The following is a 27,900-nucleotide window of genomic DNA, read 5'->3' as shown; positions in this document are numbered from 1 at the left end:
GCTGTTTAGGCGTGCCGTTATCAATCTGAGGCGTGGCAAAGTCACCATCCTCACGGCACTATAATTTTGAAAAAGAAATAAAAAGGAATGGCAGAGTAATTTAGAATTCCATATCATAATAATCACAGAGCTGCAAAAACAAACACTAAAAGTAAAAACAGCAATATCGGATAAAAATAAGACGTGACACCAAGGAGAGTAGGAGACAGAGCACCGAAATGTGAACATAAATCGATAAAAAAATACAAAGAAAGAAAGAGAACAGCAGGGAACAAATTCCATGGGGGGAAAAAAGAGAGGAAAAAGGACGAAATAACGAGCCAATCAATCACTAAAAGAAAGTCAACATTCGGGGACAGGTAGGTCCTCCTCATCTGGCGGAGCCACCACCCATTCACCATCTTCGTTTCTGACCATCCCTTTGTTCTTCTCTACCCACCAAATCCCAGGGACCAGGCACTCGTCTTTCAAGAACTCAGATGACTTGTTCACCAACGCCAAGCTCCTCTTCACTTTCAGCTCAAACTCTTGTTCCTCGCCGTTCCACCCTGCCACTATATGCAATATGGCCTGCAAATTATGCCAATCACTCGGATTCTTCGAGTCCTTCAAGCTTGGAGATTTCCTCGTATCAATTTCAAACTCAGTTCCAGTATAAACATACCCCATCAATCGCCCTGGATAGTGCGGTATAACATCAATCTTATTTTTTATATGCAGAACCTTAAGATTTGGATACTTGTTAAACCTCTCGTTGAATTCCTTGTTTCCAACTTGTGGGCTGCCAAAGACAAAAGCTGATACTGGGATATCTGTAATTCCATTTTCCACAAGATCAAAAGCACTCAAAATTGATAAACTAGCACCAAGGCTGTGACCAGTAAAGATAATGCTCAGGTCGTCATCCTTGTATCGCTCCCTTAGCTCTTTAATATGGACCAAAAGCTGCGCCCTCGCACTTAATTTGGTGAAAGGCGAATTCGGGTCGTCAGAAATATACATCGAAAGCCAGCCTAGCATCACTTTAGGAACTTCGTCATCGTCATCGTCACTGCTGCTGCTGCTTTCTTGATCATGAACAGTGCTTGTAGCACCCCTTAACAATGATTTAGCAGACTTGAGCTTTGCGCCTAAGAGGTCAACCCATTCGTAACTTCTGGTGGTTCCGCGGAAGGCTATGTAGATTTCACGGCGGCCAAGAGTTTTCGTCTGTTCATCAGAGGTGACAGCGATGTAACCAATCCAGTTGGTTTCACGGTCCCAGGAATCACGAGATAGAGAGTGGAGAAGGAAGGCTTCTGGGAGGCTGACACGAGCAGTGGCGTAGAGGAAAGAGGAGACTTGATAGTTTTCGGGGTTGTCAAGCATCACTTTGTGAAAGAAGTTGCGCTTGCCGTACCGGCTAGTGCCGCAATACCTGGAGTTCTGGTCGTTGTTGAAGGCATCATATGTGGCCTGGCAGAAGTCGCCACATCGGAGAATGAGTTTGCGGAGGCTGAGGTCGAGAGGGTCAAGGAGATTATCCCAGTTTTTGCTGCCCAGGATTTCAGGCCATGTCGCCTCGCTTGTTCCGTCCATGGGGAGGTAGCTAACCAGGTATCTGCGCTAGGTGCTGTAAAGAAAATGGAAATTAGGTGGGACTCGTGGTATTTAAAAAACCAAAAGAAAACATAAAAAAGAAAGATGTGGTGTTAAGGGCACATGAGTGATGTTGATGATAATGTTGTGATTGCGATCCACAGCCACTGCGCTTTTTCAAATGGATAAATTGGTCAATTAACTTTAAAAATATCATGAATTACACTTGAGAAACAAATTTAGTGAATTAGTATATTTTTTTAATATTATTTTCTTAACCGTGATATTAATCATAATTTGAAGTTTGTCTCTTTTTTTTCTTCCTCTATTTTTATTTTTATTTTGATGCAGGTAACAAGAAGCCAGATATTCAAAAGTCCAAATTCTAATGTCTTTCGCTATTTTTTTTAAAATATGGTTGTAATTATTTTTTAAATAATTTTTTATATTAAAATATATATTAATAATTTTTTATTTTTTTAAAAATTATTTTTAATATCAGTAAATCAAAATAATTTAAAAATACTAAAAACATGTTAATTTAAAATTAAAAAAAATAAAAATAAATTATTTTTTTTAAAAAAATACTTTTAAAACACAAACATAGAAAAAAAATATATACTAAGAGCGTGTTTGGCAGTGTAGTAGCGGTTGCTTTGCAAATAACTTTTCGTGTCTAAATATATGTCAATGATTTTTTTTTATTTTTTAAAAATTATTTTTGACATCAGCACATCAAAACAATCCAAAAAGTACAAATCACACTCAATTTTAATAAAAAAAAAATAATTTTTTTAAAAATAGAGATTGAACCGCGTTACCATACAGCCTCTAATATCACATGTGGCCCTTCAACTTCAAGAGTTCTCCCTAACTCTTTTTATTTTATAATTATTTTTATTACAAACTACAAAAGTCTTCGTCAATGGCCACTCCCAACCACAGATCAAGAACCCTATGGTCTTAATTTATCATGTCTCTTGCGCAGACCATAAATTAAACATTACAGACGTAAGCTTCAGTTTGCAGTAGATAGAGATGGATCCTGACCATTTTGGTAATCGAGAGACGGAATTGGGTGACTTCAAGGAGTGGCTTCCGGGAGACCATGAAGATATCTGTAAGTCAAAACTATACATATTTGCTCCGAATTTTTATTTTTTTTTGTTTGACAAATAGTTTGTTTTTCATCTTTGGTTTCGTACTGCGCATCTAACTTTCAAAATCAAGATCCTTTTGGGGACTTTTGCCATGGTATGAATATGAAGATTCATAACTTAACTCGCACTCTCTCAAGAAAAGAAAAAACAGATTTATAAGAAATTAAGCTGTATCTACCAAACATTTGTTGACGGTTGTGGCTGTGATTACAAAAGTTAATTCACTTTCTTCATTTTTGTTTTCTTTCTTTCTTTTCCAAGGCAAGAGAGCCTCGTCTATAGATAGATAACGGTGTCTGAGTATTTCTTTTTCGAATTCTCCTCCAGATATACATGATCTTGATATGAAAAGGGAAACGGCAGTTGGAATAAAAGATGAAGTTGTTCATTCTAGTTTACATATCTCCTTAGTATTTGCTTCAAATCTGAATATAGTATTTCATTTCATGGGTAATTTTTCTTTGTTTTTCAACCAATAATGATGAAAGTAATCTATATTTCTAGTCTTTTTTTGAAAAAATAATTGAAGAAAATGCAGAGAAAAACACTTAATAAAGAAAATCTTCCTCTCTTGTTATTTGACTTTGCAATTCATCATTATTTTCCATAACAAGTCTTTAAAGTGATTCTCTTCCAACAAATAGAATGTTTCCTAGATATGCGTGTTTTGGGAAAAATAAATAATTGATCTGATTCATCATGTGTACTGTCCAGGTTCAGAACTCTTTGATGAACTGAAATTGCCATTCGATTACGAATTCCAGTCACAAGTTGATGATATGGGTGGAACAAGCAATAGAGCACCCAAGACAGACAATCCACGCGACAGAAAAAAAAGAAATGACAAAGCATATCGAGCCCGTTGTAGGGTATTCACTCTTTTTTTTCCCTGATTAATATATATATACACATTTATGTATATGTATATATAATAAAAAAAGAAGAAGGGTTAATTAGTATTAACATGCAGGAAGACCAGAAAAGACAGCAGCAGGAGCTGGAGAAACTAGCGGAAGAAAATGCACGCATGAAGAACGAAAATGAATCCCTGATGAAGGAAAGGGTTACAGTTTTGAGTCCGAAGTTGGAATCAGCAGCCATTGAGATAAATCGACTTAGAAGTGAAAGTCAGAGCTTGAAACGCAACAGTGACAACCAAAGAATTCTTGTGCATGCTTTAACCGAAAACATGGTAACTCTTTTTATTTTATTTTTTATTATTATTATTATTATCCCTGATGCCAGAGCCCTTCTCAATTAATTAATTGCATATAGGGAGGCCTCCTTAAATCCACTGCATGTATTCTTAAATCAATGAAAACCCTACAAAACAACTTTTCTCCACGAGATGTGTATAACCCATGATTGAAAAGAAAACTCTAAAGACAGTTAGATTTTCGATTCTGCAAATCCACCGTCATTCTGCTGCCTCCATTTACGTATAATAAAGGAACAGCAGCAACAAGAAGGACGAAAGTTCTTTGTGTTCGGCGGCTTTGTCTCCACAAATTCTTCATTATAATCATAAGATCCGTTCAGAATCCATACATCTCCTTCACTTTCTCTGCCATTCCTTTCCGTTCTTCACTCAAATCATCACATCAATTCTGCGCATATAAAAGAAAAGTCATGTTAAAATCTTTTGCTCTTTATATTTTTTCCTCCGCACCCCATCAATCAGAACAGGAGAGAATCCCATCTGGTATATATGGAGATCTTTCCATCGCTAATCCTCGACCATCCCAATCTCATATCCATTTATTGAAACTGAAAATTTGATAAAATGATCCTTTCCTCTTCTTCTTTTTTGTTGTAGTCAATGGAGAGTTGTTGCTTCTTTTCTCTTATCAGAGTATATAGATGTCTGACATTTATATAGTAGCTCTGATATTGTTGGGGAGATGATTTATTTTTATTTTGCCTTTTTCTTGCTTAATTTACAGCCAGCATGCTAGCGTTGCAGTTGAAATGGTTTTTCCGTATTATTACTTATCTTTTAATGAATCGCAGACTCGCTATATCATATACTAATACTACTTAGTTTATTCCCCGAACAGGGTAGCCAAAATAAACTTAGAAGCCTCCATGATGAGGTTGCACGATTGAGACAAAACGTCCTCCAGGATCCCAGGATGCAAGAAAAGAAAAAACTCATGGAAGAGCTTTTGAGGTTAGAAAACGAAAACAAGCTGCTGGAACTGCAAAATCAAGCGTATTGCATGATGATACAAAATGACGGGGACCCTGGAGGGGATTAAGCTGATCAAGGTTCTTAACATATCCATTTACCAGTTTAACTAACGATATCTTAGATTATAATTTGTCTTAACAAGGTGGCTAATTGTGCTGGGGTGCCATTGCAGCATTGCCTGCAGGATTGCTGTGATTATTTGCTGAGGAGTACATTAAGTTGAGGCTCCTCTACCAAATCATGACTTCTCAAGCTTTTCATCATCTTTGAACCCTTCGAGAGAGAGATGGATCTACTGCGGCAGAACAATCATAGGTCTCCTGTGCTTTGTTCGTGTCTGGTTTAATTTACTACGCTTAATTTAATTCGTTTGGCTTGTCTATCTTAATTATGCAGATGTAGCTTCTGTATCTTGAATCACTATGCTGGTAACTCGTCGAAAATACCCAACACTGATATCTGCCTTGTGATGTTCAACCAACCTAGAAGATTAAGTATTCGGTCTCCTCTATTTTTCAACTTTACCTCAATCGATCACCCTGCAAAATGGTTTTTCATCCATTTTCGAGGAAAACTGACCGTTAAAGGCCATTAAGCTGGAGCTTCAAAGGGAGGCCAACAATATTTTGTTTATCCTACAAAAATCATAAGGTACTTCTAAATATCAAACTATATGATTAGTGATGGGAAAAAATACGTATGAAACCGCAGTGAACAAGGCTTATCTATGAACTGTTAGAGAGATAATCATTTTAGCCTCCCTCTGAAACCCCAAGCTGATGCCCTGTAATTATGCAGATGTAGGTTTTCATAAGAAAACAAAAGTAATAAAATAATTTTGTATAGTTTTAGAGTTAACCATTTTGAAAGAGGATCGAGGTAAAGTTTCAAACATAAAGGGATGGTTGATAGAAAAATTAGTTTTAGTTAATTGATAAATTAGGTATAGTTGCGGGGTGGAGCAAATTAAGATTGGCTCTTTTCGACTTTTTGTTGTCATTCTTTTAAGTGACACGCTAATAGCATAGCAGGTGATTACAGTTAATTTTTAAAATATTTTTTATTTAAAAATATATTAAAATAATATAATTATTTTTAATATTGGTACATTAAAATAATCTAAAAACACTAAAATAATATTAATTTGAAGCAAAAAAAATTAAATTTTATCAAAAATATTTTTAAAATACAAAAATAAACAAGTCTAATTTCCTAACTACAACTAGCTAACTTTTGCTAAACAAGTCGAAACTACATCAGCAGAGAAACATGTGTTAATTTAAGGCAAAATTAATCTAGCTCTTCTACGATTTCACTTTTCTTTTATTTTCAAAAATTACATTTCAGATATTGAATTAATGCAAGATTTAAATTTAGATGAATATATAAAAATATCATTTTACATTATATAACCCAACAACCTAAATCACAAATCAAATATTCAAGTTTATTAAACCAAGTTGCCTCCACCACCAATAAAAAAAAATAAAATTGTTATTCAACTTGAGGGATAACTTAACTAGCTAAGTCTTAAGTTTGTTCTCTAATGGTTACGAGTTTGAGTCCTCTCAAGACTATTGAAAACTTACATGGCTATTAATTTTAGAAAAACATAAGATTAATTGAGATATGCATAAATTAATTCGGACACCTACATATATCCCCTAAAAAAAACTTGTCATTCCCATTTGTTTCTGAGCAAAATCCAGTTTATCTATTAGGTTGCGCTAGCTGTGGACCTAGGAGCAATTTGTTTTGTATGTGAAAAAAAATGTGTTTGAATACCATGACACGTTTTAAAAATAATAATTTATGACTTGAGTTATGGATTTAACTAAATAGAATAATTTTTTTTTATTTTAACTAGATATCTAAAACAATAAACAACGATAACAAATTGATTAAATAAAAATAATAATATCACTAACCCTAGAAAAAAAACATTTTCTAAAAAAAGAATATTGATATAAATTAATTCTCAGCTTGTGTTAGCATGAAAGACCTATAATTTAAGTAATAAGTATCAAGCAAAATTCACAAATCTAATAATAAAATCAGTATAATTTAATAAAAAAAAATCACATAATAAAGTGTCACATATGAGCTTTTCCAAGGTTGATAGCTGGGTTGAAATGTTGAAGACAGGTTATTGGGCTCGAATACCCTGAATACTAGTAAAACAAGTCCTATATTGGGTCAAGGGGTTGTTTCAATACTTAAATGAGTTAATTTGTACGAGGAATATAGATAAGTAATTTGTGTGTCACTTGGGTTTGATCCTAGGTGATGATCTCTCTCTCTCTTTTTTATGTTTTTTGTTTTTCTACTTTTTCTACCTTGCCTCTTTTTAGTTTTCTTCAAAATTGTATTTTCCCCTTAGATCACACCATAAATTAAAAACGTTAATTTTCATCCTTCTTTTAAACTTTCCCCTCAAATTAGACCAATGAAACTAATTTTTTTATAGATTATTTCAAGAATATATTTTCACGTCGACTTGATATATATTTTTTAAAAATCAATAAAAATAAATTTAAGAGCATGAAAAGTAAAACAGTACTGTAGAATATAAGAAGCGCCAATAATATGGAGTGATTAACAAGTAAAGTAACCACAAGGACGAGTTGGTGGATGGGGCGACCGACCTAGAAACAGCTCTCCTTTGCGTGTGTGAAGGCAACCCTGGCCAGATGGTTCCTTCTTGAAGGAAAGATAACCCAATCCAGGGCACGCGCTGTGCAGGTTCACCACCTAACCACCTCCCCTCGAATTCGTGGCGCCACCTTAGCACCCAATCCTGACACCTCAGCACTCACCGAATATTCCCAGTTTACGCATTTAAACAAGAATTTCAAGTAAAAATTTAATTCAGAAAAGATAAGATAGAATATGTAGCCACCCACCTTACCATTTCAAATCATGTAATTCATGATTGCCGGTCCCTGATTTGGTGGCTGCTGGAAAGTTGCTTGGAGCCGTGTCCTTTTCCGGCCTGGATATTGCTCATATCCTGTCACAGAATAATATCCATCTAGCCCCTGGTATTTGTATTTTTAATTTAATTCACTCCCCTGTTTATCAAAAATGTTTTTTAAACACTATATAAAAAATATAACGGAAATTCAGATTATAAAATCATAAGTATTTTTATTTTATTAATTATATATTGATAATTACTTAAGATAATCTTGCATGATCTTGATTAAGTTTATCGATTTTGGTCCTATTTGTTTTTACATTTTAAAAGTATTTTTGAAAATAGTTATTTTTTTTTATAAATAATATAAAAATATCAAAAAAAAATTAATTTAATATATTTATAAGTTAAGTTTGATTTTATTATTTTTAAGTTTTTTAATACGAGTTAATATGTTGACTTCTTAACTGTGATTTCAACAAAGACACCATTAACTTTGTGAGAAGTTAGCACACAAATATTATTTTATTTTTTTTTACCTCTAATTAAACCTTTTATTTTATTAAAAAAAAACTCCTCTTCTAACCAATCACAAGACACCAATGAATTACTTAGTTGCGAAGGAGTAAATATTACTTTAAAATCTTTATTATTTAGGAAATTTTGTAGCTTAAATGACATTAGTTTTCACTCAAACTCAAAAATCTTCTTTACAATAAAAAAAATTAAATTTAATCACTCAAAAACACTTTATATTAAAATATAAATAAAGGAGAAATCAAATCATCGCAGGCAACTAGAAAGAAAAAGGTTAAATGAATTAGTATGTTTTTTCTCTGTTTACTATCACGGTAAAACCAAGAATGTGAGGTGGTGGAGTGATAAACGTCCCACGTGGACAAACCAATGAAACTGAAGATGTCGTCCGTCCCACACCATAAAACTCCGGATGCGTTAGAATACGACTATACGTAACGATTATAGGATAGAATCGTAAGAGCAGAAACCTTTTTTATTGTTTATTTTTCTCTTAATTTTTGTTTTTTTAAAAAAAGAAAAATCGTAAAAAATGAGCCAACGGGAAATGAGAGATGAAATAAAAATGGGGGCCACCACCACCTTGTGATAGAAAAATAGGTATTTTCTTGGTAAGCAGGAGATGAAATAAAAGGAGGACAGAGGAGGATATTATTAGGTATTTGGTGGCAGCGAACGAGCGAGGGTGCGCCTGTAGTTTTTCTTGTGCAAAAGTTTTGTGTTTCTCACTCCAGAGAAATTAACTAATATTTAGAGAGAGAAATAGAAGCTCTGGATTCCTTCTCATCCGTCCTCAGCGACGGTTCTTATGCCGCTTGGCTTTCAGGTTTTCACCTCTCTCTCTCTCTCTCTCGATTTCTTTTTTCTTTTTGTGCTTTTGCTGTTCGATTTGGATTGGATCTGATCAGATCGAGTCAGATCTATTGTTGGTTTGAATCAGGGTTTCTGATTAGAGATTTGTGATTTCTTTCATGAATTTTAAAGTATTAGGGATTTGATTTTACGTTGTTTGGGGATTTTGATTCTAGCTAATCAATTAGGTTTTATTTTATGATAAATCAGTTTGTAGGCTAGGTTAAACTGGCATGTTATTTAACTTTCTTGATTATGATTTTTGACTCTAGGAATGTTGAATGATGCATGTGATCCATTGAATTTATACATATTGTTTTGCTGTTAGCACTTTATATAGTGCGAATCCATTTAGCTTTTATTATATGGGCTTTAGTTATTTGTGTTTTGAATTGATTGAGACGAAAAGGAAGGAATCTTACTCCTTTTTTTCACTTTAAATAAAGAAGAAAGGAATATAAGACGAAATAATTCTTAGCTTAGAGCATGATCAATGTGAAATGCTTCTTGTCTCAAGATAAATCCATCATACACGTTGATGTCAGTCCATTTGATTTGTCCGTGGGGGTTATCTATGTGCATAAAACATGTTATACATGATTCATTTTTCTTCTTGGAGTTGTGAATTGCTGTTACTGATGAAATTGAATGATTTTACTATCTTTACTTACAGGTAGTATTCTATTCTTTTAGGTTCTGCTGGGTTCAGATTTAGACAGCTTAGTTTCCTTCCTTAAGACATGGAGAAAGCGTGCTTCTGGTCAAATTGCTTCCAGCATCGGGTTTTTTCATTCCAAGAAGTGCTCGATTGGCGGTTTCTCATCCTTGGAGATTTTCTGTTGGTTTCCTTTGTCAATTGCACTTAGTGGTTGCTTTCTTTTTAATGAACAATATAGAGGCGTGATGCAAAATTTTTCTGAGAGAGGTGTTGGTTCTTTGGCGCACTTGGTCAAGTAAGCAACCCATCCATTTCCTTTGACCAATGCCTTATTCTAGGTTTTGTCTTACAGATTCCTTCATTTGTAGTGCATTGCTGATACAACATCCAGTTGGAGTTCTTGGCACGCCTTCCGGGGTATATCTTCTTTTTGCTTGCTTGCTTGCTTGCTAAGTTTATCTACTCTGCTTCATTGCTCTAATCTCTGTGGTACTTTTGCAGGGCTAAAGTCTGCGACGATTCTGTTGAAAGCTGCTTAAGTAGTCAATTTAGATAAACCATCACGTCAAGTTGGTGCAGACTGTACAGTTCTTAGCTATCGTCTCTTCATTGCGCCTGATGGGTACTTGTTAGATTGTGGAGTTATCGGTTCCCTGAACGATTTCTACATAACATAGATGAGTTAGCTTATTTTGCGTTTGAACCCTTGGGTGACTGTCTTAAGCTTAGTGGGATTGTCCTGTTGGCTAGAACAATCATTCTGGTTGGTTCTGAGTTTTGTCAATATGCTTTGTGGTTTTCATATGGCTCTTCCGTCCATGACTTCATATTGCCTTGAAGCTGTGGCTCTATCAATGAATAAGGCCAGGAAGCTCGTTCATCCTAAACATTCTTGTTTTGTGTGCTCAGTTTTCTCCACATAAAATTAGCTGGTCCACCAAGGCAGCTTGTTTAAATTTTACAGTTTCTATTAGATTATCTACCATAAATGTCAAATAGCCTTACTAAGTGTCATACTATCCGGGAATAAAGAAAGAGCTCTTTTTTGTTCCACAAGAAATATGGAAAGGTATGTTATTTTCCCGTGACTTCTACTTTAACCAGTGCTGATTGTCAATCCCCGAGTAACCTTTTTGGGAACCTCATGTAGGTACAAGTTAATCAAGGAAGTTGGCGATGGAACATTTGGGAGTGTGTGGAGAGCAATTAATAAGCAATCTGGTGAAGTTGTAAGTGCATTGTTGCTTTCCATTCCAGCTAATCTGGTATTTGTTAGCTGGTATTAGTATTGCTCCTGAAAAGTTAAGGATTTTCCTGATGTAACTGAATCTTGTGTTCTTGCTAACAACTAATAGGTGGCAATTAAAAAGATGAAGAAGAAGTATTACTCATGGGAAGAGTGTGTGAATTTGAGAGAAGTGAAGGTAGTATGATCAACTTATTCTTTTTCTTTTTGTAGCTTTGCTATATGTCTTTCATCAATTAATGGGTCTCTCCTTGTGTCAGTCATTGCGGAAAATGAATCATCTGAATATTGTGAAGCTCAGAGAAGTAATCCGGGAAAATGACATTTTATATTTTGTTTTTGAGTACATGGTAATTTTTTTTTTAATTATTGTTTTTCATTTTGGGATTTCTGGCTTTTTTTATAAATCCTCTTTTTGCATGCTTTTTAACATTTTGTTTTGTTTCAGGAATGCAACCTTTATCAACTTACTAAAGACAGGGAAAAGCTATTTTCAGAAGCTGAAGTGAGGAATTGGTGTTTTCAAGTATTTCAAGGTCTTGCTTACATGCACCAGCGTGGGTATTTTCATCGTGACCTTAAGCCAGGTAACTGTTATTGGTCAAGATTTTGCTTTTGCTTCAGGAGTTTTCATGGCAAGTTGGTGACTGGATGTTTTTACAGCTTCACATGCTTCTTTAACTGATTGTGTTTATTCTTGTGGTCTGCTCTTAATGCTTCTAGTTTTTGTAATCCATGTCTGAGTATTGTTTGTTTCACCTTTTGACAGAGAACCTGTTGGTCTCAAAATCCATAATTAAAATTGCTGATTTTGGTCTTGCACGAGAAGTCAATTCACAGCCTCCATATACGGAGTATGTCTCCACGCGGTGGTATGTCATCTTTTGCCTTCATATTTTTTTCTTAAAATCTTTGCTTCCATGGAATTGGAAATGGATGGAAGATGTCCACTGCTGTTTCTCACTGTCTTCTGTCTCAACATGCTAGGTATAGAGCACCTGAAGTGCTGCTTCAGTCATACCTGTACAGCTCTAAAGTTGGTTAGTATCAGACAGACATGAGATTATGTTTAACCATTAAATAATGATTACAAACGACTCTTACATAGTGTTACTAGAACTAATATATATGGTTCCACAGATATGTGGGCAATGGGTGCCATCATGGCTGAGTTATTCACCCTTCGACCGCTTTTTCCTGGTACCAGGTATGGTTCTGAATTAAATAATAGTTGACAATGATTTAGTTCATAATGGGCTAGTCAGTTTCTGATGTTTAAACTTTTCTTGTTTATGGACAGTGAAGCAGATGAGATCTACAAAATATGCAGTGTGATAGGCAGTCCAACAACTGACACTTGGGCTGATGGGCTTAATCTTGCAAGGGCTATTAACTACCAATTTCCACAGGTCAAATTTTCTTATTTTTCTCTTCTTTTAGCATTAGATACTTTTACCTTGGGGGTTGTGGGGCCAAGGAGACGAGAAATCTATTGATTAAGCACAAACTGTTTTCTAAATGATAGAATGATGGCCTTTGTAATGTGCAATTTTGAATTTTGCTAATATTTGTTACTATCATTCAAACATGGTGAATTTACCATCTATTGCTTGGGACATGATTCTTGGAATAGTATTAATATTTGAAACCATCCATGTCAATTTATGAATTAACCATACATGATGCAAGATTAGGAGTCTGAAATTTTGATTGTATAATTTGAGACTGCAGTTTGCTGGTGTTCACCTTCCCACACTTATCCCATCAGCAAGTGAGGATGCAATCAACCTTATCAAGGTTGGTAATATATGTAGAAACTATGGTTCCTTTCTCTGATTTATCTTTTCTTTTCTTTTTTTCCCCTTGCAAGCAAGCACTATATTTTTTTTAAAAAATGTTGGATTAGAAAATTATTCTTAATGCCCTTTCTTTAACTGTCCTTTCTTACTGTTCCTTTTTCTCTTTTGAATCTAGTCGCTTTGCTCCTGGGATCCTTGCATCAGGCCTTCAGCTGCAGATGCTCTACAACATCCTTTCTTTCAGGTAGCCTCTTTTGCTTCTTTATAGTTTGAAACAGGATTTCCATGCATGTGTGTGCATGTGCATGTGTTATTTATGTTAGTGATTTGCACAATTGTTGTTTCAATCACCAAATTCATTGGGCTATAATTTGTTTTGGTAGAGTTGTTTTTATGTTCCACCATCCCTGCGCCCCAGAGCAGCCATCACAAGAACACCTGCATCTGGTTTGTCTTTTATCTTGCATTGCTGTTGTTTTCATGAAGATGACTGCCAAAAGCATTTCCAAGTGTTCTTCACTTCAAGAATCTTACATTCACATAATTATTCACTTACATGCAGCTGGAACAAAGGGAGGACTGGAGCAACAATGTGCGAGGAGTTTACCAGGGGCTTTGTCTAATTCTAAGCTCACTAACAGTTTTCCTTCTCCAAAGTTACATGCTTCTTTGAGTACAGGTTATATTTTTTCTACAAAATTTCTACTATAGTACTCTGATAAACACATTAAGATAATATGGTTTAGATCATTGTGTGCATGGTTTCATTGCAATGTTAATTTGCATGAAGTTCAAAGCAAACCTTTCGTTGTTCGCCAAGTCTTGACTGCATTTGTAGCTATATGCTAACAGAAAGATGTTTTTTTTCTTTTTTATCCCTCTGGCAGGGGTACAACGCAAGTTGGATATGGTTAACCAGGTATGCATCTGTTTGAGGCACCCCATGTACTGCATGTCTTTTCCGTTATCATCTGCATGGTCTATTATCTTTTTTGTTTTTGGAGGTGTTGGTGCTCGAATTTCCCCTGATTTTGATATTGTGTACTGGTAGCCTTGCACTTCCTGTTTGTTATATATATTTGGATCATCTTTCTCATAATAATAGTTAAGTCTCAATTGAATTTGACAAAATTGATCATGAACTATTAAGACTACCTTTGGACTTTACCAATTAGGTTTCTGTTCATCCATGAATTGCAAGGGCTTTTAACCATCTGCTAATGAGAAGATAATTGAGCTGTGGGGATTCCTGATAATGAGTTTGTAGAGTTTGTAGCTCAATGGGGTCTACTCAAGTTCTGAGGACCACATGCATTATATCTTCTGAGTATTTGAAACTCATGATTGAATAATTTTAATGTCTTTTATCCTTGGACAGAATTGCATTATATCTTCTGTAGTATTGATTTGGATTTGCTTCATTTACTGGCAGGATTCACGTAAGCCCGACAAGTCCTTGAAGAGCTCTACAAAACCAAGATATCAACCACCAGGGAGGAAAAGCCCAAGTAATTCTCTTACTTTAATCATTGGATGAGTTAGAACCCGGCCAAATATAGAATATTGGGAATCCCATTTGATAATCGAGTAAATATAGAATAGACAACCTTGTATCAATTGTCTTTCTAGATTTTGTAAACCAGGCTAATGTTCGGTTAACAATATATCTATCTCAAAAATTAATTTGAAGCTATGTTGGTTGGCAGCATTTATGAGCAAAGGGAGAGTTGCACGTGGAGTATCAGAAACAGCTGATAAGTTTGCAAGCATGACAATCGCCTCTCGTCGGCAGTCTCTGGGGCAGCAGCCCAAGCCACCTACTATGAAGGCTGGAGTACAGTGGACTGGAGAATCTGGTGGGATGTTTCTTAGGCCAACCCAACAATTCCCACATGGCAGAAACTATCCAAGGAAGGTTGTGGGATGAAAAGGAAAGGCTCTTTTCAGAGATTATACTGTTATTTCGTAATATGCTATTAAGAAAGTTCATAGTTATATGAGTGACATATATAAATATGTTGGTGTGTCTCCAAGCAAAACCTACCTGCATAAGAGTGGTGCTGCTCATGTTGTGTTCTTACCGTCGTTTGTTTGCTGTTATTTTGATGACGTATTGACATTGATAACTATTATTAATAAATAAATGGCGTCTTTGCCTGTACGAGGAATGAGTTTTGATTTGTTTATGAAATTTGCTTTGAGATATATGCTTCAGTCGATCTTTTGCCAAGCAAATTCTCGAGGTCGTGGGTGTTTTCTCTCTCCCCTTTTGCGTTCAGCACTTGGTGAAAAGGGAATGTTTGGTGGGAACGTCTGGCAGGATGAGGAGGGAGTTCGGTAGATGCTGCGGTGCTGTCGGGGTGGTAAGTATTTGACCGATTTGGTCAAGGTTAGGAGGAAGTATCCGCATTCTAGAATAGAAAGCAGACCTGGGTCTTCTCGCTGATCGATATTTCAGAACATGATTTCTTTATAGCAAATACGAGATACATGTCCGCGCGTTGCCGTGGGTTTATAAAACAAATGCACTTGATAGTATTAGAACTGTGAACCAATGCTAGATAAGTAATAGAAATTAAAGGTATGATAGAGCAAATATTTTATGACGGGAAAAAAAGTTGTGTTGGTGATCAAAAACTCAGAGACTGAACAAAATGATTTGTAGATATCTATAGTGTTTTGTGAGGAAAAATACAGTGCTTTCACTACATGATTAAGCTTTTTAGTTAATAAAAAGAAAAAAAATTACAAAGTTAAATTCTCTATCAACTTAATATTAAAAAAAAACCAATACAGATAATTTTGGAAGGAAAAAAACCCATGATAAAAAATATTGCAACAATTGACAATGTTTTGTAAGGAAAACTATAGCGTTTTTCCCAATAAAATAAAATAAAAAACCATTTAGAGAAATATTGTAGCAATTTACAGTGTTTTGTGAGAAAAACTACAATGCTTTCCTCATATGATTTAGCTTTATTGTAATTATAATTTTTAACCAACTCAATATTAAAAAAAAATCGACAAAGATAATTTTGAAAAAAATAATAAAAAAATCACATGGAAAAACATTGTAACAATTCATAGTGTTTTAAAGAAAAAAAAAATATAAAGTTAAATTCTTAATCAGCTCAATATTAAAAAAAATCGATAAAGACAATTTTAGAAAAAAAAAAACAAAACAAACACCAAAAAAAGAGAAAAATATCATGTTGGAAACACTGTAGCAATTGACAGTGTTTTGTGATGAAAGCTACAGTGCTTCCCCACATGATTTAGCCTTATTTGTAATGACTTATAATTGTAATTACAAACAACTCAATATTAAAAAAAAATGAAAAGGATAATTTGAAAAAAATTATAACAAAAAAAACCATGCGGAGAGACACTGTAGCAATCTATAATGCTTTGTGAGCAAAGCTACAATGCTTTCCCCACATGATTAAGCTTTATTACAAAGTTAAATTCTTACCAACTCAATATTAGAAAAAATAAAATGGACGAAGATAATTTTGAAAAAAAATATTACAAAAAAAGAAAACACAAAAGAAACTGGAAAAAAAAACCATATGAGAAAAAATTGTATTAATCCATAATGTTTTGTGAGGAAAAACTTGTAATTGCAATTCTTAACCAGCTTAATATTTAAAAAATAAAATTGACAAAGATAATTTTAGGGAAAAACATAACAAAAACAGGAAAAAATCATATGAGAAAAAAAACTGTAGTAATCAACAGTAATTTTTGAGGAAATTTACAGTGCTTTCTTCACATATTATAACTGTAATTTTTAACTAGCTCCATATTAAAAAATAAAATAAAATAAGATAATTTCAGAGAAAAAAAAACCATGCAGAGAAACATTGTAGAAATCAACAATGTTTTAAAGAAAAATAATTACAAAACTAAACTCTCAATCAACTCAATATTAAAAAAAAATCGACAAATATAATTTTGAAAAATAAAGAAATAAAATAGAAAAAATATGTGAAAAAACATCGCAGCACTCCACAGTATTTTAAAGAAAAAAATTACAAAGCAAATATTTTAACCAAGTCAATATTTAAAAGTTAAAATCAACAAAAATAATTTTGAAAAAAAATTAATAAAAAAAGAAAAAAAAGAAAAAATAGGAAAGTTGAAAAAAAAAGTAAATTTGAAAAAAAAAAAAAAAAGAAGCGGAAAAAAAGAGGAAAAGTTAGAAAAAAAAGAAAGAAGGAAAGCACTGTTAAAAAATGAAAAAATAGAAAATTTTTTAAAAAAAAAGTAAATTTGAAAAAAAAAAAAAAGGAGGAAAAAGCACTGTGGATTACTGTTGTAATCCACAGTGCTTTGTGTGTGGGGAACAGTGATTCCCCCACACCATTTAGATATTGTTAACAAGGAACACGATAAAAAATTTGTGTTCGTATCTAGATTATAGTTTAGCCTCCTCAACCACGTAGGTCTGCTCTTATTAGAAGTTTACATAAATGTAAACTCTGATTTCAAAGATGTCAGAATTGGAGTTCTTTCTAGTAGGTTTGTGGTACCTTCAGTTTATTGTGGGGAAAGATTCAGACACCACAATGGTATCCAGCCAAATGGCAAGAGGAAGCCTGGAGATCAGAATGGTTACCCTGTGGGTTGCTCGCTGTGATTTCAGATGCTGATGAAACAGCAGATGGGAATTCCGTTGATCAAATAATTTGGTGAGGTAAATTGCCAGAGTTAAAAAACAAGTCACTTGGTTGTTAAGATTTCTAGGTCTACCAAGCAGGAGAGCAAGAAGACCCAGATCCTTCTGTTTCTGGAAGCGTAGCTAATGATATTTCAATTTACGCACAAGGATTAGCTGGTTCATTTAAATGGACCAAACGTCCGTCCATAAGTTTGTTGAGGTGAGGTTTAAGCATATAGCTAGCTAGCGAGAGAGTACAAGGCCTGAAGGTTAGTCTCTAATTTATTTAACCCCTTTACAATCCAATCCAATCCAAGAAATTATTGTTGTTGAAATAATATGCTCCTTCCCAGAACCTCCAGCATACTTCTCATTTGCATTCAGGCAGGCTACTAATTGCTTTGCTTGTAAACTTGTAATTATTCGCCACCTGACGGCCTGGATTTCAACCAACAAGTTGCATCCGTACATATTTATAGTTTGTGTTTCAAAAATATTCTTAAAAATTTTGTTTTTTTTTTTTAAATTAATCATTTTATATTTCATATTATTTTGATATGCTATCTTAATAACATAAATAAATTTTTTTAAAATATTATTTTAATACATTATCTTACCTAAAAAAACACAAAAATCTGTTCTAAAAAACACATCTTTTAAAAGTAAAAGCGGGACCATAACGGCTACACTTGTAACAGCAACAAATTAGCACATCCATGTTAAGGATGAACTTGTCAAATATGCACTCTTTATAACAATAAATGATCTCATTCAATTCCTTTCTTTATAAAAACAGTGTGTTGCAGAGAACAAGCTCTGATAATAAGTAAATTACGAGCCAAACAACCCCAGAAAAGCATGAAGACTAATACATGTCTTCGGGAGGGAAAAACCAGAGGCCCTAAAAAAATAGAAGTTGTAATAAAATTGTGACCAGGACAAACAATAGAGACAAAAATTGGACACGTTAGGACATCCCAGGGGAAGTATACCATCACGAAAAATGGATCCATCTCCACCACAAGTGATGGTAAACATAATTCGGCCCTGAGAATGAAGAAATACCGTCAGTTCAGTGGTGTGACTGTGACCATCCAAGGTGGTGGCAAGTCCATTTTCTGTAAAGACCTTGAAAAACGAAACTGAATGAGTTTTCTTTTGCTTTTTGGGGGTAAAGGATATCCAGCTGCACCCTCAATCCTTTACTAGACAGCAATTTAGGTCATGGGAAATCATGCCTTATAGGTACTGAGCTTGTATTCTCTCTCTATTCTGTTCCCACCATGTCTTCGCGTGCACTTCTCCGAATTGTTCGCGGCTGTGAACATCAAAAACAAAGACAAGATGTCAATGGAATATAGATGTTACAAATGGTAAGAGTCATCAAACAAGATTCAGATGAATACAGTATCATAACACCAACTTAAAAAGAAAACCAGAAAATCAATTTTCTTACAAATACAAGCAACAAAACCATTTTTAAATCCTTATTTTTCATGTTGTCTATGTATCAGGTGCTCATGAAGGGACGCGCAAAGAAAACATCAGAACTTTAAAATAAGTTTTCCTTCAATAGTTTCTGCCACCACAAAAGATGCAACTTGAAATGTGAATAAATAAGGATTTCCATTACCTGAATCTGACACGCCTGAGCTCCCTGGTGCCATCGGCTAGTTGTCTGATTGTGATGTATACCCCTGGCTCATCTTGCTCAACCCATTCTGTCTCCAGTTCACTAGCATTGCTAACTGAAATAGAAGGCTCATCTCTAGATGATGTAGTTGTCCGTGATGCCTCTAAAGAAGATGCCTCGAATCTTGGCCCCCCCATACCATAGCTACTTGAACCAGCGTGGTAGTGATGGCTGCCACCTTGGTCCATAGTATCAGATGGGAAATAACCTTTACTTCCACCAGGTTTATAGTAGTTTCTTGGGGTAAAAGATGGAGCCATAGGACTTTCCCTTGCAGATTCCAGCCTTGAGTAGGAGGAATCTCTTTGCTGATTAAGAAACAATTATTGGTCAGTAATTTTTTGAAGATGCTGAGATTATTTTTTTCCTATAATATAACGAGGAACTTCAATAAATAGAAGTAGTGATGTGAAAAATCAAAAGAAGAAATTTTTTTATTTTTTATTTTTTTTAAAAAAGAGAGAGATAGGAAAAGGAGAAGGGGAAAGCATGAAAAAGGCAACTGTTACAAAAATGTCTCCAAAAACCATCTTTTCATAGTAAGGTTTTGGGATGCCATTTATATCCCAATGTCTTATCAGCTAGAAATGAGACTGGTTTACAAACAAGGGCACTAGAATCCCTTAGTTCACATGTTAGAAGATCATTGCTAATTTTTATTTTTTATTTTTATCCCTCATAGTGCTTTAAAATGGTTGAGGCTTAAACATGATTATGTTCATGATCAAGGAAGCTGGAAATGGAAATGTTTTGCAACTCAACTCCTCTATCCACTATTTCTAGAGGATTTTTTAAGCGGAAAATTAAGATAGAAGAGATTTACCTCATCCTCACACCTCGGGGGAGTGTGAAGAGCTTGACGATTAAATCTCTGGACATTATAGAGCTCAGTGATTCTGTCATAGTTCTCACCCCACCATCGCTGAGCTTGCCACTTATTAAACATCTCTCGGCTTCAAAACCCAAATGCCTGAGTAATGTCAGTTTGTGCTTATACCACCCAAACAGAAATAATCTATCTATTCTTTTTTTAGTTCATTTATCTCTTTGGATTTGAACTAATATACGCTACTAGAAGTATAGGCTCAAGACAGTATGTTAAGGATAGCTGATGCACACCTGAAGCGAATACGCTTTAGATCATTTCCCCCATTAGGGAGAGACACGAAAGTAATGTGAACACCTGGCTCCACCTGTGCCATCCATTCCTTGGGCTCATCCTCATCCTCCAGCACCACATCACAAGACTCTGTTCCTCCAGGGGTCCGGTCTCCGCCATACAAAGTAGAAAACCTAGAGTCAGCTCTAGTACCTCGATTGTGTTTGGGGGTAGTAAAGTCCCAGGCTGGGGTTGAGCTTGAGCTTCCACCTCCAAAGTAGGGGTATGGAACCCCTTCTGAAGCTGCATCAAAGTCAGGGTAAGGTCGCTGTCCTTTCTTGTAGCTGCTGGGACTTGTGCAGGGCTTGCATTGCTTGTAAGCACCAGACATTTTCAGTGCCATGTCCTTGATCTGTATGTACATCATTGAAATACTTGGTTGATTAGAATTGCAAAAGAGTTATGATAATCATTCATTAAAAAACTGAAATATTTGGAAGTCGCACAATTAAGTTTACAGTACAGACAAAAAAAATGTAAAAGAAGAAAACTCGAGGGAGGTCGTGAAATGGATGTGCAACTTCAATTTCATTTTATTTTTTCACATGTTTGTTGCACATAGATACAACCTCAACATAACTCAGGTTGCTTTCTTTAGACTGTCATAAAATGCTGGAAAATCATGCAGCTGCATATCAACTCTAATACATATTATTGGAAAGGAAAGGAATTGGACTTTTAATCTAATGGAGTGATGCATGGTCATTTGGCAAAGGATCAAGTTGATGCTTGTTAAAAAAGAACAGAATGAAATCAGATGCATCAAAAGGGTTTGAATCCAATCATGCCAGCAATTAATTGGCAATTTCATCAAAGAAGAAAAGAAATCCTAAGGTTCTGCTGTTCCTCAAAAACGTCTGATGCCTGAATATAAATGGCAGCAGAAATATTTCAGCCTCCTTAACAAGATGAAGGAGGCTAATGCGTAAATGCTTCACACATTTACACACGGTTACAAATATTTATGCGCCTGTTGGTTGGAATAGATTCCATACTCAACAGAGCAGATTTGATGGTGCCTCACTGATTTGTAAATTTTTGCAACCTATGGAGTCCAGACAGCTATTAAGAGTAATTTGCAAGCAAGACTACAAATATTTCTCATTTGAATAAAGGCGCCCCCTTGTTCCAGAATGAAGTAATGGCCTGTCACAGAAGATGACTGCAAAGTGCAGACTGAATCATCGCATTGGGTGGATAAACATTAACTAGCTGTCCTTATGAAAGCTAGAGACAGGGGCAAAAGGTGAAACCTGAGAGTTTTTCTAAAAAAGAAATTTGCAGCGGTGAATACTGCTAGGTGAAAACCAGATTCAATAAATCGTTAGGTACTTTTCTGCTGCAAACTATTAGACGCCAGCCTCGTTTCACTGCCCATTAGCAGAGCAGGCAGATTCTTCCTTTATCCATACTACTATATGATATATTGAGCTTTCGATGCATAGTGGAAGGACAAGAATTCAATGGTGGGTCAGATCAAGGACAATCAAGTGTCTTTTTCTTAAATATCACGAGTCCTTTCCTAAAGATCCCACTGTTGCTCACCGTGGAAATATGGGGTCCTTCAATTACATATTCTATAACAACAAACTTGGCCAACACAACGTTATGAGAGTTTTCCATAATTTCTATTTATTTGTTATCACGAGCATTTCATGGTTTTTCTTTCTTTTTTTTAAAAAAAAGAAATTGGAAGTGGGTTACCACTGCAAATCTATATATTGTGGTCTGATGGGGTGTAATCACTCTATACATTACAGTCTTGTGAAAGATTCATGATGTTACTAACAGCCTAGCGATATCGTTTTACTGCAGCACTGCTTTTGATATGTCCAGGGTACTTAGAGGTTCAACCAGCTATAACACCTTAAATTTGAACAGGGTTTTACAGTTACAGAAATATCCACGAAGAACTTGATAATAATACCATAATCATAATAGTAGCAGTAGCAGTAAGAGATCATGCATGGAGATAACATGACAAATTCAAAAAGAAAAGGAAGGGACAAAAAAGACAGGAGAATGAAGGGTGTTGTGTATCATCCAGTCAGCAAGCAATAGGCAACCACGCGGAGCCAAAGAAAGAAGACCGCCCAATATATCAGTAGGCCGTACACAAAAGAACTGCCTTGTCAGCCTAGCCAAGTAAAATATATTATAATTTACTATTGCCTAAATTTGGTTAGCAAGAGGAGACCATGGACAGACATGTGAAAGATGCCAAGAGAAGTGAAGGGATGGGGCCCTGTCCTCCCAACTGGGACCCCCAGCTTCATCAATGCCATCTTACAACTTTGTTTGTTTTGCTTAAATGAGCACAAATTCAAACACTTATACAGTGTTCATGCCTCTTTCTCTGGGTGCATATATAAATGTATAGGGCTTCTTTTTAGATCTTTAAGTATTTTATATATATATATATATATATATATATAGAGAGAGAGAGAGAGAGAGGGTAAAATGAGAGAAGGATTTCAGCTAAAAAAAAAGGATTTTACGAATACTGAAATTACGAAAGTAACATTAGAAGATTTTAAATTGGAGGAACGGAGGTAAGAAATTGGAGAGCATACAAGGATAAAAATGAAATTTAGCCTGGTAATAATAATAATAATAATAAGGGATAGAAGTAGAGTGGGACCTGTGAAGTGAGGCTTTTGACGGCTTCTTTTGTACTTGGGGTACCACTTCCACGCGCTCCTCCTTCTTCTCCCCGTCCATCCTCTGCCACTGGCTTGGTACACGCTATGCACGTAAACATTTTCTCTTCTCCTTCTCCTTCTTCTTAACCCTGCAAAAGACATGATTACACCCTTGATATTATGCTGACAGTTATTTCTATGCTCATCTCCTTTTCTTTTTTTTTGCTTTAGTACTGTTTTCAGAAACAATCTTGGCAATGAGATGTGGTCATCCAATCAATTTTTATTCTATCCCTCAGAGAAAAAAAATTTTAAAAAAATTAAAAGTTGATAATCTGAGCTGATTAATGCTAGTACGTATGAACCATACACAAGGCATGGTTTTTAACGATTTAATTAGGATCTTCCACCTTGAAATTGAACAGAAAAAATCCCACTAGTAAGTCGCAAGGAGGTATCTATTCTATTACTCTTTCCCATCACAACCCTGAAGGGTAGATGTGGACAAATTGATCGGACAATAGAACATTCTTATCTCTATTTGATGATGCGTTTGCCTTCTATGGGCCCTAACTTCTTGCCCTGGTATGTTACTCCAGTGTGTTTCTATTTGTTTGAAGGGACGCAGATAGAAAAGCACAATCGATGCCCAGAGAGAGAGAGAGAGAGGGAGAGAGACCACTCCAAAATAAAAAGGAATAAGATGCCCAAAAAACCAAAGGGAATAAAGACAAAGTAATCGTTGTCCAGAAACAAATGATGGAAACTTAATCCAAATGAACTGGACCATTATAAGCAAGAATCTAAAGATATGATTTTTGTCCTCGAATTTCAAGGGAAAATGGGGCGTTTTTGGGGAAGGACAAAAGGGCTAAAGAATAAAGAGAAGCTCGGGATCGGAGAAGTAGAAAGAAAATGGAGGGATAAAATAGTTAGTCAATAATGTAAAGAGAAAACAAAATGGGGACACAGCCCCATTTCAAAGTGGTCTAATTACATAGACTGTGATGTTCATGCTTTAATCTACAAACCCAATAAAGAATCAAAATTGTGTTTGCCGAAGTTTCTGACAAACCCTTTAAAAAAGACAGCCCATTGAATCATACATATACATATACATACATATATATATATATATATATGAGCTGCTGCTGCCATTCGATAATAATCCATTAAGGGGAAAAAAAAAAAAACACCGAAGAAATGAAGTGCCCTGTGCAGAAAAAATAATTTTAAGAAAAAAATCAATTCTAAAGAAACATTATTTTATTAAGTGCAATGTCAAGCGCCCTGGAAAGCGGTAGCTGAATAGGCAGGGGAGACAAGGGAATATTTAAGAAGGGGAAGAGTAAGTAACATTGATATTTGTTTCATGCTTGATAAAACATCAAAATAAAGATTAAAAAGAAAAGTATTGCGTCATTATTATTCTGAAAACGACTTACCTAAAGCAAGATGACCCCAAAACAAAACACTCAACACTCAGCTGCTGCCGCTGCTGCTGCTGCTTGCTGTTCCTGTTTCTCTCTTAGCTGTCTGCTTTAAACCATGTACTGATCTTCATAAATCTTGAGCAGTCCTTTGTTTCCAGTTAGATATATGCTTAGCTTAATCACCTGCTTTTATATCCCTCTATTGCTCGCCTCCTTTCAAATAAACTGCAATAAGACAGCATTAATTCAGACCCCCCCAGGAAAGAAAAAAAAAACAAAAAACAGTGCATTGAAAGAAATGCATATAAGACAAGCAAGGCCACATAAAATTGTCCCTCGAGAACTTACAACAGCACGATCCGACATCTTTTTGGGACTAAACTGAGTGGGTTGAGTCTCAATCATTAAAAGAGCTAGGAACTTACATAGAGTAAAGCTATGCTCTGTTTGGTTGCTGAGAAAGCTTAAAAAGAAATACCAGGAAAAGAAAAGGGAGGAATTGAAACTTGCAAACGCTCTACGGAACTACTTGCCCAGAATATGCGAATCAAAAATCTTTAAAACAAAGTGAGAAACTAAAAAGAATATGCTATGTTTAGAAGGTGAGAGCGGGGGGGGGGATAAAAAGATATGAAAACTCTTAACTTCATCAACTTAATTCATGTCTCATAAAAACTGGTTTTCTGTTTGTGTGGAGGGGAGGAGGGAGAGAGTTAGATGCAGCTCCGAGTTGTAAAAAAACAGAGTAAAATGAGACCAAATGGCAACAGAGAACAGCATTCTTTTTAGCCCACCTTGAATCTTCCTTTCCCTTTAAAACAGATTGTAAGACGATACCATAAAATCTTCTAACAAATCTTCATGTAATCAATTTTCTCTTCACTGCCGCAACCCAGAATCCCTTTAATTTCGCTGATAACTTGGAGCGACTCGAAAAGAAAGAAACGAAGAAAAAAACTCTTTGCTTGCTATGTATAGCTTGCTAGGAGGGCGAGAGGAAAATAAAAAAGGCCTCCACCGATACAAAATGCAGCGATATATCAGCCAGATGTATCGGATTCGGAGCTTCCCTCCCGAGTTCAGTACGTTTTCAACGATTCTTCTGCGAGTATTTAAAGTGAGAAACTTACAGACAAGGGAAAGGAACAATTGGGGATCCTCGTATTTATATAGCAGAGAGAGGGACTTGACGTCGTCGATCTCGGACGTTACTTAACGGCTAAAGTGTGTCCACGCAAGATAATGAGTTACTTTTGTGTCGACGACCACGAAAAATTAAATTAAACTTGTAGACCATAACAGTGCCAAATTCTATTAATTTTATTTTTTTATCAAGGTTCAAATCCTGTCAGATACCGTAAAAAAAATTATCATTTGACCATTTTTTATTTTTGTGTTTTAAAAATAATTTAAAAAATGTTATTTATGAATATAATTTCAATATATATGGTAAAGGAGTACGTTAAAGATAGTAATGCCTAAGAAGCGATTGTTTTATTTAGATCATATAATTATAATTGATGAACTCTGTTGAAGATTATTACAAGCAATCCAAATGATGAATTAGATGGTTTATTGTGATTTATTTATTATATATTTTTTTTATTAATATAGGTATTTGAATCAGCTTGTATGCATTTTAATTAATTTTATAGATTTTAAAATTAATAATTATATAAATACTAAGTTGTCAAAATTTATTTTATTTTATTTGAAGGGGATGGTTCTTATGAGAAGTCAAGAAATGCTTGGTTGAAAATAGATGTAGATATAGATTAAAAATAATAATAATAAAATTTAAAAAAAAAAAAAAAAAAAAAAAAAAAAAGAGGAGGACCGTCAGGTGTCTTAAGAAAATGTATTGAAAGAGAGACATTATGATTAAAGAAATGGTCTTGATAAGTGAGGACATAAGGGCCCGCATGTCTAGGTGATGTAAGGAGAGGGGATCTCTTACGTGTATGGTAAGTTGCTTGGGTGGCGTGGTGCGATTGGCCTGAAACCATGGAGGGATTCTTAGGCTTCGGATTTGATCGTGGGAAATTTGCAGGCCGAGGAACCATCCCTTTAGGAATATTTAAAAAAAAAAAATCAAAAGGGTAGGTGAATATTTTTAAGTTGGGAAATAATAGAATCACCTTGTTTGGAATTGTGGTTTAAATAAAAATTATTTAATTTTTTTTATTTTTTATTAAAATTATTTTTATATTTTTAAATTATTTACATTTAATAATATTAAATATAAATTTTTAAAAATAAAAATATATATATTATTTTAATATATTTTCAAATAAAAAACAATTTATATTCAGCTTCAAACACCCCGTCAATAACATCAAATTCAAATTCTGTAGCATCTTCTCTTTTTTAATTTTTCTGATTCCAACATCGGGTACTTGAAGTTTTCTTCCCTTCTTCTTTTTATAATTGGCTCCACCATTGCTTTAATATTCTATGTGTTATTAGTTCAAAATAAAAGGTTTTATACAGATTCGGTCTCATCAAGTTAGTTTTAACAGGATATATTATATAGTTTAATTTTAGCCTTCCAAATTAAATGAAGGGCTTAGAGTTTTTTGGGTGATTTTATCTTAATTAAATCTTCTTCTTTTTATATTTCAAATTTAACCAAATCTATTTGTTTTTAAATATCATCAAAATTAATAAAGATAAAACTCAGTCCCTCCCAGATCGTGAAGAATATTTTCAAATTTTTTTATTGTTACAATCATTATATTAATGTGCATGAGTTTTTTTAGAAAAATAATTATTTTTCTTATTTAATTTTATTTTTTTATTATGTATTATAATGCTTTTTATATTTGAATGGAATAATTTTTCTAGCTTATTTTCTCTATTCAATATTATTAGAGTTTTTTAGTTTTCATAAATAAAGGGTTGTGACTGTATTTTAACAAGTTGAAACATAAATGAATAAAATTAAAATATTTTAAAGGTTTTTAATAATTATAGTGTTCTTGATCTTCGAAGTTTTTGACTTGTAGTGAGTCATGTTATCTTATGCTCTCATCTGTATTAGTTGGTATTATAACCCTATAATTTCTAGTGATTCTGGTTGAAGATTGTGGAGGATGAGAAGGCTCCCATTGAAAAAAGATATCCGGAACTAGTGTATTATTTATTTTTATGTCAATTTCTGTTATTGAAAGTTCTGATAGTAAGATCTATGACGAAACAGTTCTCACAAATATGTTGTGTTAGGAATCAACAATAAAATAAGCCACATGGAGACTGTGTTAGAGACCCATGAAGTGGTGACTCGGACATAAAAAAGATTATGGAAGACAATTGTCGATTCATATATGAATTTAATGAAAAATTCCTTCAACACAAGGAGATTGATGCGTGAACTTT

The 27,900-nt window shown here is 34.6% G+C and overlaps 4 protein-coding genes across 7 annotated transcripts; 2 read left to right on the top strand and 2 right to left on the bottom strand.

Moving 5' to 3' along the window:
* Positions 1-150: 150 nt before the first annotated feature.
* LOC118028744 (phospholipase A1-IIdelta) lies at positions 151-1,678 on the bottom strand. The gene has a single exon (XM_035032452.2). It carries the CDS (start codon positions 1,576-1,578, stop codon positions 343-345), a length of 1,236 nt encoding a protein of 411 aa, XP_034888343.1. The 5' UTR covers positions 1,579-1,678; the 3' UTR covers positions 151-342.
* Positions 1,679-2,504: 826 nt separating this feature from the next.
* Positions 2,505-5,448, top strand: LOC118028745 (uncharacterized). 2 transcript variants are annotated; one of them, XM_073407896.1, is made up of 5 exons: positions 2,505-2,698; positions 3,453-3,607; positions 3,709-3,930; positions 4,796-5,006; positions 5,114-5,448. In XM_073407896.1, exons 1-4 carry the CDS (start codon positions 2,617-2,619, stop codon positions 4,994-4,996), a joined length of 660 nt encoding a protein of 219 aa, XP_073263997.1. In that variant the 5' UTR covers positions 2,505-2,616; the 3' UTR covers positions 4,997-5,006; positions 5,114-5,448. The 2 variants fall into 2 exon arrangements, with proteins under 2 accessions (XP_073263997.1, XP_034888344.1); XM_035032453.2 differs by having other exon boundaries at positions 2,507-2,698; positions 5,102-5,448.
* A 3,570-nt stretch (positions 5,449-9,018) lies between these two features.
* On the top strand, positions 9,019-15,099 carry LOC118028746 (cyclin-dependent kinase F-4). 2 transcript variants are annotated; one of them, XM_035032455.2, is made up of 19 exons: positions 9,019-9,209; positions 9,929-10,188; positions 10,262-10,310; positions 10,395-10,962; positions 11,044-11,122; positions 11,249-11,317; positions 11,400-11,489; positions 11,588-11,726; positions 11,909-12,011; positions 12,127-12,179; positions 12,280-12,346; positions 12,440-12,548; positions 12,871-12,936; positions 13,114-13,182; positions 13,322-13,385; positions 13,501-13,617; positions 13,826-13,857; positions 14,371-14,446; positions 14,645-15,099. In XM_035032455.2, exons 4-19 carry the CDS (start codon positions 10,955-10,957, stop codon positions 14,863-14,865), a joined length of 1,362 nt encoding a protein of 453 aa, XP_034888346.1. In that variant the 5' UTR covers positions 9,019-9,209; positions 9,929-10,188; positions 10,262-10,310; positions 10,395-10,954; the 3' UTR covers positions 14,866-15,099. The 2 variants fall into 2 exon arrangements, with proteins under 2 accessions (XP_034888346.1, XP_034888345.1); XM_035032454.2 differs by having other exon boundaries at positions 9,909-10,188.
* A 3,030-nt stretch (positions 15,100-18,129) lies between these two features.
* LOC118028747 (protein Brevis radix-like 1) lies at positions 18,130-25,649 on the bottom strand. 2 transcript variants are annotated; one of them, XM_035032456.2, is made up of 7 exons: positions 25,320-25,649; positions 24,538-24,750; positions 23,092-23,241; positions 20,411-20,802; positions 20,115-20,244; positions 19,232-19,599; positions 18,130-18,916 (listed from the first exon to the last, which is right to left on the bottom strand). In XM_035032456.2, the coding sequence occupies exons 3-7, from the start codon at positions 23,209-23,211 to the stop codon at positions 18,838-18,840; spliced, it is 1,089 nt and encodes a 362-aa protein (XP_034888347.1). In that variant the 5' UTR covers positions 23,212-23,241; positions 24,538-24,750; positions 25,320-25,649; the 3' UTR covers positions 18,130-18,837. The 2 variants fall into 2 exon arrangements, with proteins under 2 accessions (XP_034888347.1, XP_034888348.1); XM_035032457.2 differs by lacking the exon at positions 25,320-25,649 and adding an exon at positions 24,874-25,287.
* Positions 25,650-27,900: the final 2,251 nt, after the last annotated feature.

The sequence above is a fragment of the Populus alba genome, chromosome 3 (genome assembly GCF_005239225.2).
Source record: "Populus alba chromosome 3, ASM523922v2, whole genome shotgun sequence".
NCBI classification, from domain to species: domain Eukaryota; kingdom Viridiplantae; phylum Streptophyta; class Magnoliopsida; order Malpighiales; family Salicaceae; genus Populus; species Populus alba.
This window is presented reverse-complemented; position numbering and strand designations above follow the sequence as displayed.

Bases quoted from the DNA above. Each gene is read 5' to 3' on its own strand.
- LOC118028746 (XM_035032455.2), top strand. The intron at 11,318-11,399 runs GTAGTATGATCA...TCCTTGTGTCAG, and splicing joins TGAATTTGAGAGAAGTGAAG to TCATTGCGGAAAATGAATCA. The intron at 12,549-12,870 runs GTCAAATTTTCT...TTGAGACTGCAG, and splicing joins TTAACTACCAATTTCCACAG to TTTGCTGGTGTTCACCTTCC.
- LOC118028745 (XM_073407896.1), top strand. From the start codon at position 2,617: ATGGATCCTGACCATTTTGGTAATCGAGAGACGGAATTGGGTGACTTC. The intron at 2,699-3,452 runs GTAAGTCAAAAC...TGTACTGTCCAG, and splicing joins GGGAGACCATGAAGATATCT to GTTCAGAACTCTTTGATGAA. The intron at 3,931-4,795 runs GTAACTCTTTTT...TTCCCCGAACAG, and splicing joins ATGCTTTAACCGAAAACATG to GGTAGCCAAAATAAACTTAG.
- LOC118028747 (XM_035032456.2), bottom strand. From the start codon at position 23,211: ATGTTTACGTGCATAGCGTGTACCAAGCCAGTGGCAGAGGATGGACGG. The intron at 20,245-20,410 runs GTGTGCATCAGC...TGGGTTTTGAAG, and splicing joins CTAAAGCGTATTCGCTTCAG to CCGAGAGATGTTTAATAAGT. The intron at 18,917-19,231 runs GTAATGGAAATC...TGATGTTCACAG, and splicing joins CTCAGGCGTGTCAGATTCAG to CCGCGAACAATTCGGAGAAG.
- LOC118028744 (XM_035032452.2), bottom strand. From the start codon at position 1,578: ATGGACGGAACAAGCGAGGCGACATGGCCTGAAATCCTGGGCAGCAAA.